The sequence below is a fragment of the Peromyscus eremicus genome, chromosome 1, assembly GCF_949786415.1.
Source record: "Peromyscus eremicus chromosome 1, PerEre_H2_v1, whole genome shotgun sequence".
Lineage (NCBI taxonomy): Eukaryota > Metazoa > Chordata > Mammalia > Rodentia > Cricetidae > Peromyscus > Peromyscus eremicus.
Window position 1 is genome coordinate 20,233,473 of NC_081416.1, and position 18,493 is coordinate 20,251,965.

At 47.9% G+C, this 18,493-nt stretch overlaps 1 protein-coding gene and 1 long non-coding RNA gene across 2 annotated transcripts; both read right to left on the reverse strand.

The window, feature by feature from the left end:
* Nucleotides 1–475: 475 nt before the first annotated feature.
* Nucleotides 476–3,960, reverse strand: Marveld1 (MARVEL domain containing 1). Its single transcript, XM_059246520.1, has 2 exons — nt 2,065–3,960; nt 476–672 (listed from the first exon to the last, which is right to left on the reverse strand). Exon 1 carries the CDS (start codon nt 3,958–3,960, stop codon nt 3,439–3,441), a length of 522 nt encoding a protein of 173 aa, XP_059102503.1. The 3' UTR covers nt 476–672; nt 2,065–3,438.
* Nucleotides 3,961–6,032: 2,072 nt separating this feature from the next.
* Nucleotides 6,033–15,413, reverse strand: LOC131895975 (uncharacterized). Its single transcript, XR_009375339.1, has 2 exons — nt 15,214–15,413; nt 6,033–6,854 (listed from the first exon to the last, which is right to left on the reverse strand). It is a non-coding gene; the product is annotated as an uncharacterized LOC131895975 (long non-coding RNA).
* Nucleotides 15,414–18,493: the final 3,080 nt, after the last annotated feature.

Consider the following 18,493-nt stretch of genomic DNA (forward strand, 5'->3'; position numbering starts at 1 on the left):
CTGGGTGGTCTTGGCCTGGCCCCAGTCCTGGTGTCAGAGAAGTACGCCGTGGAGACTACTGCCAGTATCCAAGTGCTCTGGGCCACATCAGGTGACCATTCTGTGGCATTTGAGGAAAGGTGGGTGGCATAGCAGTCCCATCCGTCCTTCTCACTTGGGAGACTGAGGGACCACCAAGCTGCTGGAAGCCAAGCTGGAAGGCATATCAGGAAGAACTGGTGAGCTCGGGAACGCTACAGGCACATCTGGATGGATGAGGCACCAGCAAGGCCAAGATGTGTGCCCCTGAGTAAGGTCACCTGGCCACAGACCCACAGCACTGGGCTGAGGTCCTCAGGGAACGGGACCTGAGCTTAGTGGTCTAAAAAAGACAAACAGAAAAGATGCAAAGCTGGAACTGAGACCCCATCATCTACAGAATGGGAGACGGGCAGAGATCAGTCCCAAGGGTCCAGAATCTTGTGCCCAGAATGTAGGAGAATCGGGAATCCTCTACCATCAAGGAAGAAACCAGTCTTCCCCACCATGCCTTGTCCACCAGATAGTGTGAAGGAGACTTCTTGCTTCCCACCTGCCCCACGGCTGCGGAGACTCCCAAACCTTCTGTGGCCCCAGGGAGACTAGTGCAGCCAAGCAGGCAGGGGAGTTTTGGGACCTCAGCAACATGGAAACCTGCAACATAAGAACAAGGATCACTGGCTATCGAGGTGTCCCAGCAAAGCCACCGTAGGCACAGACTGCTACTCATCCTCTGTGGAGCATGGTAGTAGAGCTAGCCCAAGACCATGAAGAACATCAGAGGTTGTGACCTGGGATTCCCCAGAGAGAGAAAAACAACAAAAACCCCTCACAATTTTTTTGTTGTTTTGTTTCTTTAAAGGATAGGGTCTTATTATGTGACTGGGGCTGGCCTGGAACTCACTATGTAGCCCAGGCTGGCCTTGAATTCATAATCCAACCTCTGTAACATTCAGCATTCTAAGATATTATGCCTGTGTGACCATACCCAACTCGAACTCCCGCAATCCTAGTAGATACAGGCTTTTTGTTGTTGTTGTTGTTGTTGTTGTTGTTTTTTGTTTGGTTTTTGGTTTTGGTTTTGTTTATTTGTTTCTTTTGGTTTTTCGAGACAGGGTTTCTCTGTAGCTTTGGAGCCTGTCCTGGACTAGCTCTGTAGACCAGGCTGGCCTCGAACTCACAGAGATCTGCCTGCCTCTGCCTCCCGAGTGCTGGGATTACAGGCATGCGCCACCACTGCCCATGCTGATACAGGCTGTTTTACAAGATGCAAACCGTTCTGGAGGCACGTGGTGGTGATGGTCGTACAACTGTGTGACTGTCCTTACTGCCACCAAACTGCCCTTAAAGCTGGCTACAAGGACAAATTTCAGGTCATGCATATTTTACCAATTTAGGAAAAAAATATTCCTGATGCTGGGTCATGAACCAAGGGCCTCCTATATACTGTTCATTATTCTAATACCAAGCCACACCCTTAGCCCCAGAAAAAAATTGCCATATCAAATATGTATTGACCCTTACTAAACATAGTATGGAAGAAGCTGGACTGTCAGGGTTCAAAGCCAGCCCCCTTTACTCATTACCAAGGAGACTTTGGGTATTGATCTCACAGTACTTATCCAGAGAACACATGCATTCAAGCAATATACCCACACAGTAGGGCTACAGTAAGTGCTACATAAAACTTATAGTCCACTCCAACCACTGCCTTCACAACAACAGCAAACAAACCCAACACCTCCACACCTAGGCTTGAAGACACTTGCAGGGTCTGGGTGCGGCTCCCTGACATGATAGGAGCACCCGGTTCTGTCTCTAACAGGCAGTATCCTTTATCCTTGTGTTTCCAGAGAAAGCTGAGCTTGTAAATAGACCTTCGAAGGAGTTAGTCAAAATCTGAATTTTCACAACGTCTGTGGTTATCATTGTCATTTTTTCTACTTGCTTTGAGTAAAATCACTTTCATTTTTGGAAAATGGGGGGGGCACCATGCTTTCCATTCACAGGCCTATGATACTTCCCAATTATCCAAAAATGTCTTACCTTAGAGGTGGCACCAGCTGTCCACCCCAGGTCCAGAGAGTTCTCATTTTGGTGGCAGAGCTCACCCCACCAGCTGCTCAGAGTCAATGCCAGGATCTCTTACAAATGACTGTCGTTTTGACTGGAAGACCACCTGGGTATCCTTAGCTTCATTTTTCCAACTATGTGAAAGAATATTCAACAGTTCTCAGGTCTCTGGCTGGTGAAGGGCATCCAGCTCTTTTGTCATTGGGTGGACCCCCAGTTAGAGAAACTCCCAGGGAGAGAGAGGAGCTTCCCAATCTTCAATGGGTCAGACTGTGGGAATGACCTACGCAACACGGGCCAATCTTGAGGTCGGAATGGCTCAGGCCCAGTAGTAATTCAGTAAACTAAATGACCATGTGTGGGCGTGTACCTGCGGGATTTCTCAGAGACCTTATACTAACATTGTGAATCTTCACGGGAAGACAGCACCATTGACAGACCCATTTGCCTTCTCAGTCTTCTTCCCGAGGTAGCACCCGAGTGGCTCCCTAAATAACCTACTGCTTTAGAGGGGAAAGTGTGGTTCTTATCTGAAAATGGCGGTTCCCAAGAGCGGGATCTGGGTCCCCAAAGGGGTGGGCATCACCTTAACAGTCACGTAGGACCCCTAATAAAACATATTTAAGGGTGAGGTGCAGCAGAAGCTGGTGAGTGACATCTGAGAGGCCAGAGAAGTTAGTGCATTTGGCCTGGTCTGGATGAACCCCAAGGATAAATGCGGAGAGACTCGCGTTGTTTAGTAAGGTACAGCTAGCGGGCCTTTGCTATGTACCACTCCTGTGGCTGGCCCCACCCAAAGACTTCGATGATGTAGGACTGCGCAGGGAGAAATCCAAACTACAACTAAAGACGTCATTCATTCCGGCACCAGCTAAGGCCTGTCCCCAGCTCCACTTGCAGCTGCCTGGCTGCATTCTACACCACCCCAGGCTGGAAGAGGGGGCAGGAGAGGATGCTCTTTCGAGTGCAGGGCCGGAGGGAGGGGGCAGTGGCGCAGCCCAAAGACTGGTTCCAATTTGGGAGCCTCCCCCGGATCTACGCGGCGGCGCCTGTCCACGTCTAGCTCTCGACAAGGAATGGGGAAAGGGACTTCCAGGCTTCGCCTGGGGCAGCCCGTCTGAGTGTGTGCGTCAGCGCCTCGGATAGCTGCGCTGGTCCCTGGAAGCTGATATCTGGGCTAAGCTGCGGTGCAGCAGTCAGACTGGAATTGAACGTCGGAAATCCAGGGCGAGGGCAGTGAAAACACAGGCAGGGAGAGGGTGCAGGGGCACACCGGCACGGGGCGGCGGCAGGAAGGGCTCGGGAGGGATCCCCGCACCGATCTGGGCCGCAGGGGAGTGGGCGGCCTCACACCACCTCCTCCTTGCCCTGGTAGCGACGGCAGCAGCCGTAGAGTGCCGAGAGCAGGTAGAGGCCGAGGCAGAGGCCGCCGCAGACGGAGGCCGCCAGGAAGGCATGGTAGGCGCAAGGCAGCCGGTAGCTCTTGAGGTTGCAGTAGCTGTGGCGCTGCGTCTGGTCGATCATGATGCCCGTCGCGGCCCCGTAGAGAGCGGCCGCCAGCAGGTCGTGTGCCACGTTGACCACGAGCCAGCGCGAGCCCAGCACGGGCACCAGCTCCTGCTTGCCCAGCAGCGTGATGAAGTAGAGCCCCAGGGTGAGCAGCCAGAAGAGCACCGACACGAAGAGCGCGAAGTGCACGGGGCCCTGATACTTGCTGGTAGCGATGGTGATCCAGAAGGCGGCTCCGGCCAGCAGTTGCAGCAGACGCAGCACGCCCAACGGGCCGCGCAGGAAGGCCCGCTGCAGGCGCAGGGATCCGCGGGCCGCGCGCGCCTGGGGCGGCGGCTGGCGCGGGGGCGGCGGGAGCATGGCCCCCGGACGCGGCGGCGGCGGCGGCGGCGCCCCGAGCAGCGGAATGGCTGCGCCTTGCTCGCGGGGGCGGCCCGCTCCGAGCCGGCTGCCCCCGCTGCTCCCACTGCGGCCTGCGCGATTCACTCTGCTCCGAGTCCTTCTCCTAGCTCCGGCTTCTCCTTGCCACCCTTCCTTCCCTCTCTCCTCCTCTTTTCTCTCTCTCTCTCTTTCCAGCCCTCCTACCCGCTCTTTGGCCGTCCCCCGTCGGTCTCCACCCCTGCTCGCGCCTCTCTGCTTCCTGCCGTCGCGCCCTTCATCCTGGCTCCCCCCACCCCCCTTTCTCCATTCCTTCATCCTCGGGCCAGGGCTGAAGGCTCGCACCCCCTAGCCCATGGCAGGCCTTCCTCCCAGGCTGCCTGCGCTGCTGGGTCAAGTTTGCCACATCTGGAGACACCCCAGCTCGCCCTGCCTCCCGGGCCTGGCTGGTCTTCCATGAAGGAAACCAACTGGTTACAACAGCGTTCTCCCAGCCTGTGCCTGAACCCCCATGATTAACCCTCTCTCCAGTCACAGGAGAAGGGAGACGTAAGTCTCTCCCATGGAAGCCTCCTGGCGTGCCTGGGCGCCACAAGTGAGCAGGAGGCCTGACCTCAACGCTGCTCTCTCTGGGACACCCTCAGTGCCCTTTACTTGGCCACCACAAACTTGGCCCTGTCCAAAGCTGGGCTCAGACTGTCTAGCCATGAAATTCTCTTGGTCAGAGTAAGGAACCATCACTCACTGGAGGCCTGGCTACCTCACCCACGGCTCACAGAGCACAGCAATGCCAAACACTTTTGGCCATTCCTTCCTGGTCATCTTTGTGTCATGCTTAGATTAAAAATATGCCACCTAACATGGCCAGGACACAGGCCTGGGTCTAGGCAGCACGTCCTGTGTGCTTAACTCTTCATCCAGATGGCAGAGACTAATGATGCCACGGTTTCTTGGCATTACAGGGCCCACGCTCTACGTGCATTCTTGTGTGAGCCTCCAACAACATAAGAGACCAGAACAGTTATTTTCTTCATTTCCCTAAAGTCTAGAGGAGTTCAGACCAGGAAACCAATGATGGCTTCACACACACACACACACACACACACACACACACACACACACACCACATCCCGGGAGCCAACCTTCATACTTCAGCCGCGTTCTGAAACAGGCCTGGCTATTCTTAGCTCTGAGCAGTACTTTTCCTCACTGAGCATAGTATGGAGCTGTGTCTTGTCAGTGTGGCATATTGCATAATCTGTGCCCAGACAACTTCCAATTCCTTGTTTTTTCCACTTCCTCCCCCCACCCATGCCCAAACTCGGTCACTTCTTGCAAGTTTCCCACATAGACTCAGAATGTCCTTCATTTTCCAAACCCTCCTTAGCTGGTAGACAATGTCTAGTTTAAGCACTACTGGCTTTGGGTCCAGCTTCCCATGCTGATAAGTGCTTGCTTGTCTAGGCCTCCCTTTGAAGCATTCCTCTGCAGGGGTTCTTGAGTCTACTATGTCATAAACCACGGTCTAGCCGGGCTTCTCCATCTTTGCTGGGCCTGCCATATAGGAGACCCTCAGTACATACAAATGGAGTTGCTTGCCAAGTGGCTACAGGAACAGTACTGGACCTAAGCAAGCCACATTTGTCTTTGGGACAATGTCTGCATCAGACCTCCAGCTGATTCTACACTGTAGAGCTCCCCCTTCATATCCTGGTTCTTAACTCAGTGTCCCCCCGGCCTGACACAACAGGTCCCTTTTTCAGCTGCCTAGCTCTACTTTGAAGAAAAGAGCTTTGGCCTATCACTGCTACCCCAGCCTGTATATACTACTCAGGAAAGCCCCCAATGCATGTGAAAATGCCACACCTACATAAGACAGCACAGCCCTGGAGTCAGCCTGCCATTGCCTTACCACTCTGTAGCTGGGCATGGAGGAGGGGCTGCCAACCCTCTGCGTCTGATTACTTCATCAGTAAAATTGTTTCATGCAGCAGGCAGACAGAGTGCTTATTAAACATTGAGCTCCATTTTAGAGGCCAGGAACACATGATATATGTGGTTTGGGGAACAGAATGTTTACTGTGTTCGGCCCTGTGGCAAGAAGTTGTATTTACTGTTCCAGTTGATGGTTAGTTACCAACACTGTGGAATACTTGTTCTTAGCGCTGATCCACTCACTGACAGGGACAGCAGACTCAGAAGGTTGAAATTGCTAACCATGTTCCAGGAGCTGCTGGAGACTCAGGAGGACCCGGATGGAGCTGACTCCACCTCTACAATCCAGGTATTTTTACGTATTATCTGTGTTTTGTTTTCTATTCTTGCAGGGACCCAGAAAAGTGATTTGCCCAAAGAAACAGTCTGTGTCATGCTGGAATCCAAACCTGCACATTCTGATCCTATCTCAGAAGCACCTGGAGGGATGTACTTAGTGCCCTTGACTAGGGTCTAGCAGCTGAATCCGGCTGCTGGACTGAAGAGGGCATTTCTGTGAGCAGGGAGACAACAGGAGGAAGAGAAGAGAATGCTTCCATCTTAAAAAGGCATCCGGAGATGTGTGGGTTAGGGCGCCACCTGGTGGTCATAAACTTTCAGCTTCCATAGTCTCAACTCGGCTCCTTACATGGAAGAGTCCTTCAATAGCTTTGGGATGATATTTTTAGCCTCTGGAATCTTGAAAATATTCCAAGAGGCAGTGGAGCAGACTCTCTGGAAAAGTGTAGCCACAGATAAAAAAAAAAAAAAAAGCTTTGATTCTGTCCAATGGATCTAGTCTAAGCACCTGCCATATGCAAACATGTGGTCGTGAAAGCGGGAAGGAAGAGGACTCACTCCTGTTCTCAAGTGTTGGCACTCTGCTGGTTGCTAAGGGACAGCTGTGAACACAAAAGACAAGTCAAAGGGTCATAAGTAAACTATGGAAGAGAAGGAGAGAGTATTGTGAAGGGAAGTCTGGGAATTTTCAGTCACAGATGTCGTGGAGGGTGAGTAGCAGTCACATAAGAAGGAAGGAAAGACAGACCTTGGGAGTGGCTGTCCTCAGGAGCCCCAAGCTTGCTGGGTGTCCCGTCCCATCCCCCCTCCGCCCCCTGCCCCCCACTGGGTATACCTAGAATACGAGACCATGACTGCTCTTTCCCCAGTGACTCCTCATGGTTGTGTGTGCAGCCTGCAATTTCAAGGGATAAGACATTATGTTCCTCCAAAGCGGAGTTGTTTATAGTTAGGGGACTCTTGAGTTTGTTAATCTAACAAGGGATCCCCAGGCCTTTCTTATCCCAAGCAGCCTGAACTCTGGATAGAGGAGGGGCTCGGGACAACATCCTGGGCCTGGACAAGTGGTGAAGGAAATTGAACAGCAGTCTCAGCCTAGCCCCTGCTCAGCCCGTGGGATGTCAGCTAGCTAGACTAGGACACACAAGGTCCCCAGAGTCTCACTGTTGCCCCTTAGACCATGCCACCAAAAAGAGACCCACAGGTGTTGATGGAGCCTCCACCTGGACCTCTGATGGGGACATGCGTGCTGATCTCAGCTGGGAATTACCCGGCCAAGGGGCGCAGCGAGGAGTGGGAGTAGCCGCCGAGGAAGATCTAACAGCCGCAGGTACCAGGCTGTGCTGGCTGCTTTCCTCCTCTACCTGGCTCGCCTCCCCCAATAGTTCTGAGAGAGGCACTTTAAAAACCACCCTCAGTTCAAAACGGGGAAACTGAGGCACGGGAGTGTTTCACAAATAATCCAATTACCTAGCGTGCTACAACTCAAGAGGAGGGAACCTAACTCACACATTTGGTCTCCAGATGTGGCTTTCATCACTGTGTGTAACTGGGACTTCAGCTTTAGTCTGGGAGAAGAGGAAACTCTTTCCCTGTGTGGTGAGAAAGAGAAAGGTCCAAATGCCTGGAGATGGGTCAATGAGGAGGAGCCAGGCAGAACCCTGAGAGGAGGGGTGGGTATACAGGCCCATCTTGAGATTCACACTTGGGGAGCCTGACTCTGCCTGCTGTGTGTTTCTCCCGCTATGGGACCTCAGGATGGGGACATCCCTTGATCCCACCTTACCCTTTAATGCAATGGACCTGGAGGGCAAGGCTGGAGTTCAACGGTGCTCTGCATCCCCTAAAACCTGTGAGATGGACCATTTCATTGTCTCCGTGTGACAAGAGGCAAGGAGATTCTGAGAAGTTGAGCTATACGTAGTAGAGCAAGGAACTCAACTTCCATCTGTGGACACTAGGAAACACTACAGCTGTCATCAGCCTCCGAATCCACTTTAACCATGAACTTCCCAGGAAGGCCAGCCCCACAGGAAACTCGTCACAAGACATACACACTCTGACCACTCAGCAAAAACCAAACGTGGCCTCCTTCCTATGACCACTTGGGTCCCCAGCCTCAGGTCACCACTGGAGTCTCTTAAAGATGTGGTAAAGTGTGGAAAGACACCACCCTGGCCTCCACTCTGTCTCCAGGAAACCTCCCCCAACCTACTCAAGTTGATTAAAACACTGCTGCCATGCCCCCAAAGACGTCCAAGTCATACAAGCCGCCAGAGAGACATAGCCTGACCCAAGTAGCCGAATGACTGGCACAGAACAAGTAAGGCTACAGGTTTTGGGGAGCTGAATTCTCCACCCTTACTTGCCTTCGCCCCTGCTGATCTAGTGACCCTACACAGGAAAGCTCTATAAGACTCAACACTGACCTCTTGTGCCCCATTTCTGACCCACGGTGGTACCCCCAGAATCATCTTCCTGTGATTTGGGTTAGTAGCTGCTCCCATTGGAGTTCAGGCTTAGGTAGCCAAGGAACACACGACACAAGTATGTGGGGAGCAGAAATTCTGGGAAGTCAGAGGATGCTGGAGTAGAGAGAGGAACCTTGCACCAGTTGGGGTTCTCCAGAGAAACACTCAAGACGATGGAGAGAGGAGAAGGGAGGAGAGAGAAGAGAGAAAGAGAGGGAGAGGAAAAGGGATGGGGAGAGAGAGTGTGCGTGAGGGGAGGGAGGAGGAGGGAGGGAGAAAGCGATCACAGGGATCAGCTCACAAAATTCCAGAGGCTGACAAGCCCCAAATCTGCAGTTGGCTGGCTGGAGGCCCAGTTGGAAGGGCATCAGCATCCCATTACTCCTAGGAGGATCAGGCGTTCTGTGCTGGTCAGACTTGCAACTGATTGGGAGGTTCACCCACACTGGGAGGTGGGGGTGCATCTGCTCACTCACTCTACCAGTTCACATATTCACCTCATCTACATCTTCACAGACACATCCAGTGTCTTAGTCCATTTACTGTTACTGCAACAGAACGCTTAGAAGTGGATAGTTTATAAAGAAAAGTTGATCTTGGCTCATGGTTCTGAAAGCTAGGAAGTCCGTGTTTGAACAGCCACATCTGGTGAGGGCTATAGCTGCTTCATCCCATAGTGGAAAAGCAGAAAGGTAAGTGGATGCACGCAAAGGAGGCAGTCTTCCTTTATAACCTCATTTATAACTCTCATAGTCACTAGTTCAGTCCTGTGAGACACCTTGAATGGCAATAAGTCCACTTCATAACCTAGTCACGTGGTAGGATACCACCTCTCAACACAGCCACCGCAGCTGTGGGTGGAAATTCCAGCAATTTTGTCAAAGGAGATGATGTTATTCAAACCATAACGACCAGAATAATGTTGAGCCAAATATCCGGGCACCGTATGGCCTGGTCAAGTTGACACATACAATTCGCCTTCACAAACTGATATGCAGAGCCCAGAGATGATGAGGGGCTGACAACAGCTTCCTGTGGCTTGCTCCAGGTCACAGCTGGACCTCATTACTGTGAACACACGTGGCTCGCAGGAACCTCCCTCCCCATCCCTTTGCCTGAACTAACTCACATGTGCCTTGCAGTGGCCTGTGTTCAAACAAGGAGGTCTGGGGCCAGACTGACAGGGGCTGAATCCTAGTCCAACTTTGTGAGAGGTGTTTCTTTTTAGTATTTGTTGTTTGAGACAGGGTCTCACTATGTAGTCCAGGTTGGCTTCAACTTGAAAGCCTCCTGTGTTAGCCTCTCAAGTGTTGAAATTACAGATGTGTGGCATTGCACCCGGCTCTGTTTATTCGTTGGTTTAGTTCGATACACTGTGTTTGATCTTCCTCCATGGAGACGCTGGGCCTAGGTTCCCTTCCTATGAATCTGAGCAAACTTGTGATCTGATTGTAACTAATGAGATGGCCACAGCAACACTTCTAGATATTTTTAAAAGGCTACACAGCTTTCTCCTTGTTTTCTAGAACTCACCCTGAGCTACCATAGAAGTCTGGCTACTTGGAGGCCACCATACTCCAGGTCACAAGGAGCCAGTAAGAAACTGCAGCTGCTCCTGGTTTCCCAGCCCAGGGTCACAGAATACTATTGCTTAAGACTGAATCATAGCGTAGCTTCCAACAACTTATGTGTAAATGAAATAAGAAGAAAGAAAAAAAGTTTAGCTGGGTGGTGGTGGCACATGCCTTTAATCACAGCACTCAGGAGGCAGAGCCAGGTGAGTCTCTGTGAGTTTAAAGTTAGGTTGGTCTACATAGCAAGTTCCAAGCTAACCAAGACGACACAGCCAGACCCTGGAAAGGGGGGGAGAGAGAGAGGAAGCAAGGAAGTGAGGAAGGGAGGGAAGCAGAGAGAGAAATAGAAAGAGAGAGAGAGAGAAAGAGAGAGAGAAAGAGAGAGAGAGAGAGAGAGAGAGAGAGAGAGAGAGAGAGAGAGAGAGAGAGAGAGAGATGGATTTTTCTGTCCCTCCTGGCAGCTCCCAAATCACTACAGGAAGAGGAAGACTTTTTATTAATTATGAAAGCTCGGCGGATAGCTTAGGCTTGTTACTAACTAGTTCTTACAACTTAACCCATATTTTTATATATTAATCTACATTCCACCACGTGGCTTTTACCTCTATCCCATTTTGTGTGTCCAGCTCCTTCTGTGGCTGTCTGGCTTCTCCACCCTTATTCTTCCCAGCATTCTCTCTGCCCCAAAAATCTTGTCTAGCTACTGGTCATTTAGCTTTTTATTAAACCAATCACAGTGACATATCTTCACACAGTGTATTTTCCACATTTCCCCCTTCTTGTCTAAATAATAAGGAAAGGTTTTAAATCTAACATAATAAAACTATAAACAATAAGAAAAATTATCAGGTAAGAATTACATTTACAATGCCCAATTCATTTGTATTTGGCATATTTGAAGAAAATACTCCATTATTTAGTCTGTCTTGGTGAGTTCAAAGCTCTGTACCTAATTTACCTATGATGATATTTTATTTGTGCTGAAATGTGGTGATATTTTATTTGTGCTTTAATGAAGTTTGCCTGGAGAACAGGGGAAAAGGCCAGCCATTTTAAGTAAACAAGAAGTCAGGCAGCACACAAACTTAATCCGATCACTTATCTCTGTGTGTTCAAGGCTATAGGAGGTCTGTACAGACAAACAGTGACAAGGAAGTGAGGTAACTGGGCTAAGATAGCCAATGAGAGGGTAGATCAGCAAGGCAATAAAGGCATGGGTAAGACAGGAAGTAGTTGCATTTGGAAGCTGCAGAGTTGGTGAGGTAAGGTTGGCTGGTGGCTTTCCCTATTTCCCTGATCTCTCTAAGGCTTTCACCCCATATTTGGCTCCGTGTTTTTTATTTAATAAGACCATTTAGAAATTCATCTACATTTATCTTCTAGCATAACTAAGGAAAAACTATAACTACCTAGTCTTCAACTCCATCAAAGACCCAAGAAGGACATAATATTACTTGAGTAAGCAAGAAGCACAGAGTAAACAACTTCTAAAACTAGAAATGACAGTCACTTGTTTCCTCTGTAATGCTGGGGCATCCCTCTTCAAACTACAGGTATCTAAAGTATCTGACAGACTTTTCTGTGAAGGAGGAATTTTGACGGACTGTCCCACCTGGTCTTGGCAAAGTTCGGCAGATGCTTTCCTTCTCGTCCTGCTGGTCCAGTTTGGACGGCAACTGTCAGCAGCTGAGGCAAAGGGCATTTTCTTGGCCCGTGGCTAAATTTCGCCACAAAGAAAGAAAACTCCATATGGAGGTTCTTTGATGCCTATCATTTTCTCTGAAGTAGATTGGTACTGCCAAAAGCAGACATGTCTCATTGTCATAAAAAGCCTTATATTATTAAAAACATATTAAATGTCAAATCTGTAGGTCTTTGAAGTGTTTGAAGACCATCTATCTATCTAAAACATATCTCTGTATGACCTTGAAAACATACGTAACATGACTATAAGTTTGATAGTTATAGATGACTATTAACCTGGATTTATTATCCTAAATAGCTTCCCAAGATTAAAACTTTACATAACGTTTTTAAGCGACCTGCACAGGCACAATACCTTAAACACGAATAGAAACATATGTAAAGTATAACAAAAAATAACCTTAAATTTGTATCAGTATACAAAAATTCATACCAATGTAAAATATTTGAGACTAGTGGTTGTTCAAAAGCAGACTCAAGGCCGGGCGGTGGTGGCACACGCCTTTAATCCCAGCACGCGGGAGGCAGAGGCAGGTGGATCTCTGTGAGTTCGAGGCCAACCTGGGCTACAGAGTGAGTTCCAGGAAAGGTGCAAAGCTACACAGAGAAACCCTGTCTCGAAAAACTAAACAAAAAAACAAATAAATAAATAAAAATAGGCTCAACAATCCACCCTTTTATCTCATCATTTCTATACTAGAAATGTATAGAAAATTAGGATAATGGTCAAGTCCTGGGAGAGTTGCAGTATTATTTGTTGTCCAGTCTCTGTACAATGGGAAAGTGCAAGGCTTATCTGAAGTCCTGACTGAGTAGTCTATGAGGCTGGACCATCTCAGCCAGCAGCCTTGAAGGTGTTCTGGATGCAGAACTCTGAGAAAACTACAACAGAGGCATTCTGAGAAGCTGGATCACCTGGGCCACCAGTTTTCATTGGTATCTGGTCCCCTTGCTCTGAAAACACATAAACTTTCAAAGGTGACATACAGATCTGCATTAGCACAATTATGGAATGTGCTATGTACACAAGTCAGTTAAAGATGATTTTTTCTTTTATGTTTAAGCAGGTAAAAGGCATCTGTCAACTTTATAAGTCTATTTGGACTGTATAATCAAACTATATTATAAATTTCTATCCATGCCATATAAAAGGATGGCATGTAATAATCAGTCATGAGGACTCTGTAGCCAACAAGATTTATCATGTCTCATCTCATCTCAGAGCTGTTCCATGTCAAAGGATCAACTTACATGTAACCTGTCCTATAGTCTTTTTTGGCTTCCTCCCCAATTTCTGTAGCCAAGTGTGATGGCTATTCCTGGTTGTCAACTTGACTATATCTGGAATGAACTATAATCCAGATATGGAGGGCACACTTGTTATCCAAATCTTGAGGCTAGATGACACACCTTTAATCTGAGCCACATTTTCTATTGGAATACTACATAAAGACAATGGAAGAAGGAAAGATGTTCTTCAACTGTTTGCCCTCACATCTATCAGCACATTTATTTCCTTCTTTGAGATCCCAGCAGACCAGCTGAGACACACAGCCTTGTGGGACTGAGCAGCTACTAGATTCTTGGACTTTCCATTCATAACTAGCCATTGTTGGACTGCAGCCTATAAGTCATTCCAATAAATCCCCCCATATACATATGGAAAGAGGGAAAGAGAGAGATTCATTCTGTAAGTTCTGTGACTCTAAAGAACCCTGACTAATACACCAAAATACTCAGGAGGTCCACAGCCTTTTATTATCTGTGGAAACAAAAGCATAACCTCTCCCCCAACATAACACATTGTCCAACTTCCATTTTAAAGTTAAGACATTTTTTTAAATATATAGGTTGGTTTAATTTACCAGTTTCCATAATCCAGTGTCTCTCAGCAGCTATTTTTTGTACATTAGCATTAAAAAAAATTAAAGTTAACAAGACACCATATAGGATCCAGACTCTCTGTGTATTTTCCATCCTTACATGGCTTATTTAATTTTTTGTATTACTTTACTCTCTCTTTAAATACTTTACTATTATTTTTAAACTATTATTTTTTCTATGACTATCTGTACCCATTTTTTTCTTAAACCTATGCACATTGTTAAATGCACTGTAACCTGTTTAGAGGTTTTTTTCTGTCTGAACCTGCTTTACTGCATATCTGTAACCTTTTCTGTCTGCATGAGAAAATCTTAAACTTGCCACGCAGCTTAGCTCATGGCGCACTGGTATAGCTCAGGCACACAGACAGCTGCAGGAAGATGTGTCTCTAAACTGTGGCCAGCATGAGAAACATGAGGCTAGGAAGCTGCATTTGGATCCATTTTTGTGTGTTTAGAACTTTTTTTAAAGCCTTCTCAGGTCTTATGTGGATATATGTGACTGGACATTGGGCACCATTTGTAGGTGGATTTTTCTGTCCCTCCTGCCAGCTCCCAAATAACCACATGGAGACTTCTTATTAATTATAAAAGGTTAGCTGATAGCTTAGACTTGTTACTAACTAGTTCTTACAACTTCAATTAAACCATATTTTTACTAATCTACATTCTACCACATGGCTTTTACCTCTATCCCATTTTGTGTGTCCAACTCATTCTGCACCTGTCTGGCTTCTCCGCCCTTCTTCCCAGCATTCTCTCTGCCCCGAAAATCCTGCCTAGCTATTGGCCATTTAGCTTTTTATTAAATAAGTCACAGTGACATGTCTTCACACAGTGTAAAGGAATATTCCACAACAGAGAAAGAGATGTATGTGTTAATGCTACATTCTAGCTATGCCCTACCTACTCATTGGCTGACTTCCTACCTTCCAGGTGACAGCATCAGGAGGGGAGGCCTCTGGGGTGTAATTAGTTCATGATAGGAAGCACTTAATGAATAGGATGAACGTTCTCATAAAAGAGGCTCCTGAGACCTGCTTCATGTAAGGAGGACACAGCAAGATTTGGTGCCATCTATGAAGCAGGAAGCAAGCTCTTCAGATAAGAAATCGGCTGACTTAGAAGCCACAGTCTGTGATGTTTTACTGTAGCAACCCAACCAGACCAAGACTCTCAGCATGTACAAAACACCACACATGTACAACAACAGAAAATACTCAGAACTGCTACAGTCTGGTGACTGGTCATGAAGCAGACCGGCTGTGGGTCCCAGGCTATAACGGGTAGGGCTTCCTTCTTTGAATGCCCATCCATGATTCACCTAACCTTGACTAGAACCTTGGCTTCCTGGAATTCTTCCCTGGCTGGCATAGGTCAGCGCTTCATTTCTGGGAGGACTGAGGCTTCACTCATCCTGTCTCCTTTGAGCTGCTGTTGTTTCTGATTTATCCTCACTGTGCAGTCTGGAAGCACTGCTGGGCACCTCAGGGGATCCCCTGGTTTTGAAAAACAATTATCTTTGCTTGACTGTGACAGACAGACTGGAATGTGGTTCTCTATGACATCAGTCTCCAAATGCTCAGGCTTTTGTGGCACCTCTTCTCTTTGAGTAGGGACGGGACCTGTAATTGGCAAAGGTAAATGGCACTCGTGATGACAGTTTGTGCTGTAGGACTCTGTCTTGTGAGTAGACATGCTATAGGGACACTCCTTATCAACAGTTTGGGTAAGCTGGGGTGGCCAGGAACCATGGAACTTTCCAGAAGCCTCCGGCTGCTGGGAGCAGCCTCCAGCTGGCAAGGAATCAGCGAGGCCTCAGTCCCACAGCTACAGGAAGTGGAATCGGCCAACACCTTAACTGGGATGGGAAGAGCCTGCCTTGTCAAGCCTGTGGTCTCCAAGACACAATGCACCTCGCCTGCCACCAATGGCAGATGTGTCCGTTCCTAAGCAACGACCTCCTGACCCAAAGGAAGTGAACATAACTGTGCTTTCCCCCCCAGTTATTATTACTGTGTGTGTACAATGGGAGCGGGCACATGTACCCCAGTGTGCATGTGGTCAGAGGACAGCTGTATGGAGTGGTTCCAGGGATCAAGTTCAGCAAGGCTTTCACCCACTGAACCACTTCACCAGTGCCTGGAGTTTGTTTCTTGAAACTGCTACATAGTGCAGATTACCTCCCTCAGGTTCTGTGATACAATTACACTTTGTTTGTTTGTTTGTTTGTTTGTTTTGGTTTTTTGAGACAGGGTTTCTCTGTGTAGCTTTGCGCCTTTTCCTGGATCTCACTCTGTAGATCAGGCTGGCCTCGAACTCACAGAGATCCACCTGGCTCTGCCTTCCGAGTGCTGGGATTAAAGGCGTGCGTCACCATTGCCCTGCTGTTTGTTTGTTTTTGAGACAGGTTCTCTTACATAGCCCTGGCTGTCTTAGAACTCACTATATATACCAGAGGGGCCTCCAACACACAGAGATCCACCTGCCTCTGCTGGGATTAAAGGCAGGTTCTACCACAGCCTGGATAATTACACATTTTTATTTGGTTATTTTATGTGTATGGGTGTTTTGCCTGCATGCATGTCTGTGCAGCATGTGCGTGAAGTACCTGCAAAATCCAGAAGAAGGCATCAGATTCCCTGGAACTGGAATTAGAGACAGTTGTGAGCTGCAATATGGGTGCTGGGAATTGAACCTGGATCCCATGGAAGAACAACTAGTGCTTTTAGCCACTGAACATCTCTCCAGCCCCACAATTACACATCTTTAAAAAGCAGCCAGAACTCAGCTAGGTAAAACCTAACTCCAAATCACATTATGTCTAGAGTTCATGGCTGCATATGCAAGAGAATGTTGGCCTCTATCAGTTACAAAGGGAACTGAGATCTGCCTGTGGTAGCCCGTGCTCCTATATCCCCAGCACTAAGCAGGTGGAGGCAGGAGGATCAAGAGTTCAAGGTCATTCTAGGTTACATATCAAGTTATAGGATAGCCTGGGCTACATGAGACTCTTCTCAAAACCACATACACACACATACACACACACACACACACACACACACACACACACACACACACACACAGAGGAACTGAGAAAATGATAAACCTATTTTTGTATGTGTACAGATTTAGAAGCTAGTGTATATGTATATACATGTGTACGGAAGCCAGAGGTTGACTTTGGATGTCTTCCTCTATCTCCCTACCTTATTTTTAAAATCATGTTTGTGGTGTTTTTTTTTTGTTTTTTGTTTTTTGTTTTTGGTTTTTTTTTTTGGTTTTTCGAGACAGGGTTTCTCTGTGTGGCTTTGCGCCTTTCCTGGAACTCGCTTTGGAGACCAGGCTGGCCTCGAACTCATAGAGATCCGCCTGGCTCTGCCTCCCGAGTGCTGGGATTAAAAGCGTGCGCCACCACCGCCCGGCTTGTTTGTGGTGTTTTGAATAAGAATGACTCCCCAGTAGGCTCATAGATTTGAGTGCTTGGCCACCAGAGAGTGGCACTATTTTGAAGGATTAGGAGGGGTGGCCTTGTTAGAGTAGATGTGATCTTGTTGAAGGAAATGTGTCACTGGGAGTGGGCTTTGAGGTTTCAAATACCCAAGCCAGGCCCAGGGTCTTTCTCACTTCCTGTTGCCTGGATCCAGGTGTAGAACTCTCAGCTACCTCTCTAGCAACATGTCTGCCTGCATGCCACCATGCTCCCCATCGTGATAATAGACTAAACCTCCGAAACTGTAAGCAAGCCCCAATAAATGTTTTCTTTTATAAGCGTTGTTGCAGTCATGGTGTCTCTTCACAGCAATAGAACGGTGACTAAGACGGTATCTTTTAAAAAACATTTTATTTATATGTGTGTATATGTGCCTCTTTGTGGGTCTGTGTAGATGTGTATGTGTGCATGTGTGAGCCTATGTACATATATAGAGGCCAGAAAAGGGCATCAGGTGTTCCCTGGTACTCTCTTGATTGCTTTGAAGCAGGGTCTTTCCCTGAACCTGGAGCTTGCATTTTCTCTGCTAGGCGGGAAGCCAGCAGAGGCTCATGTCTACCCATCTTGGAGCTGGGGTTACAGGAGTTTTGGGGGACACTTGCTTTGTTATGTTAGTGCTGATGTCTTTTTTTTTTTTTTTTTTTTGGAGACAGGGCCTCATAATATAGCCCTGACTACCCTGGAATTCACTATGTAGACCAGGCTAGTTTTTAACTCACAGATATCCTCTTGCCTCAATTTCCAGAGTGCTGGAATTAAAGGCATATATCTATGTATCATGTGCCCTCAAAGGCCAGAAGAGGGTGTTAGGTTCCTGTGGAAATGGAGTTAAAGATGGTTGTGAGCTATATGTGGGTGCTAAGAATTGAACCCAGGTCCTCTTGAAGAGAATCTGGTACTCTTAAACACTTAGCAATCTCTCTGGTCCTCACCTAATTTTTTGAGACAGGGTCTCTCACTGAACCTGGAGCTCACCAGTTTGGCTACACTGGCTATTCAGCAGCCCTGGGGGTCTTCTTACCTCGGCCTCTCCGGCACTGAGATTCCAGGTTCACACTACCATGTCTGCCTTTTTTCACGTGAATTCTGTAGATTCGAACTCAGGTGAAAGGATAA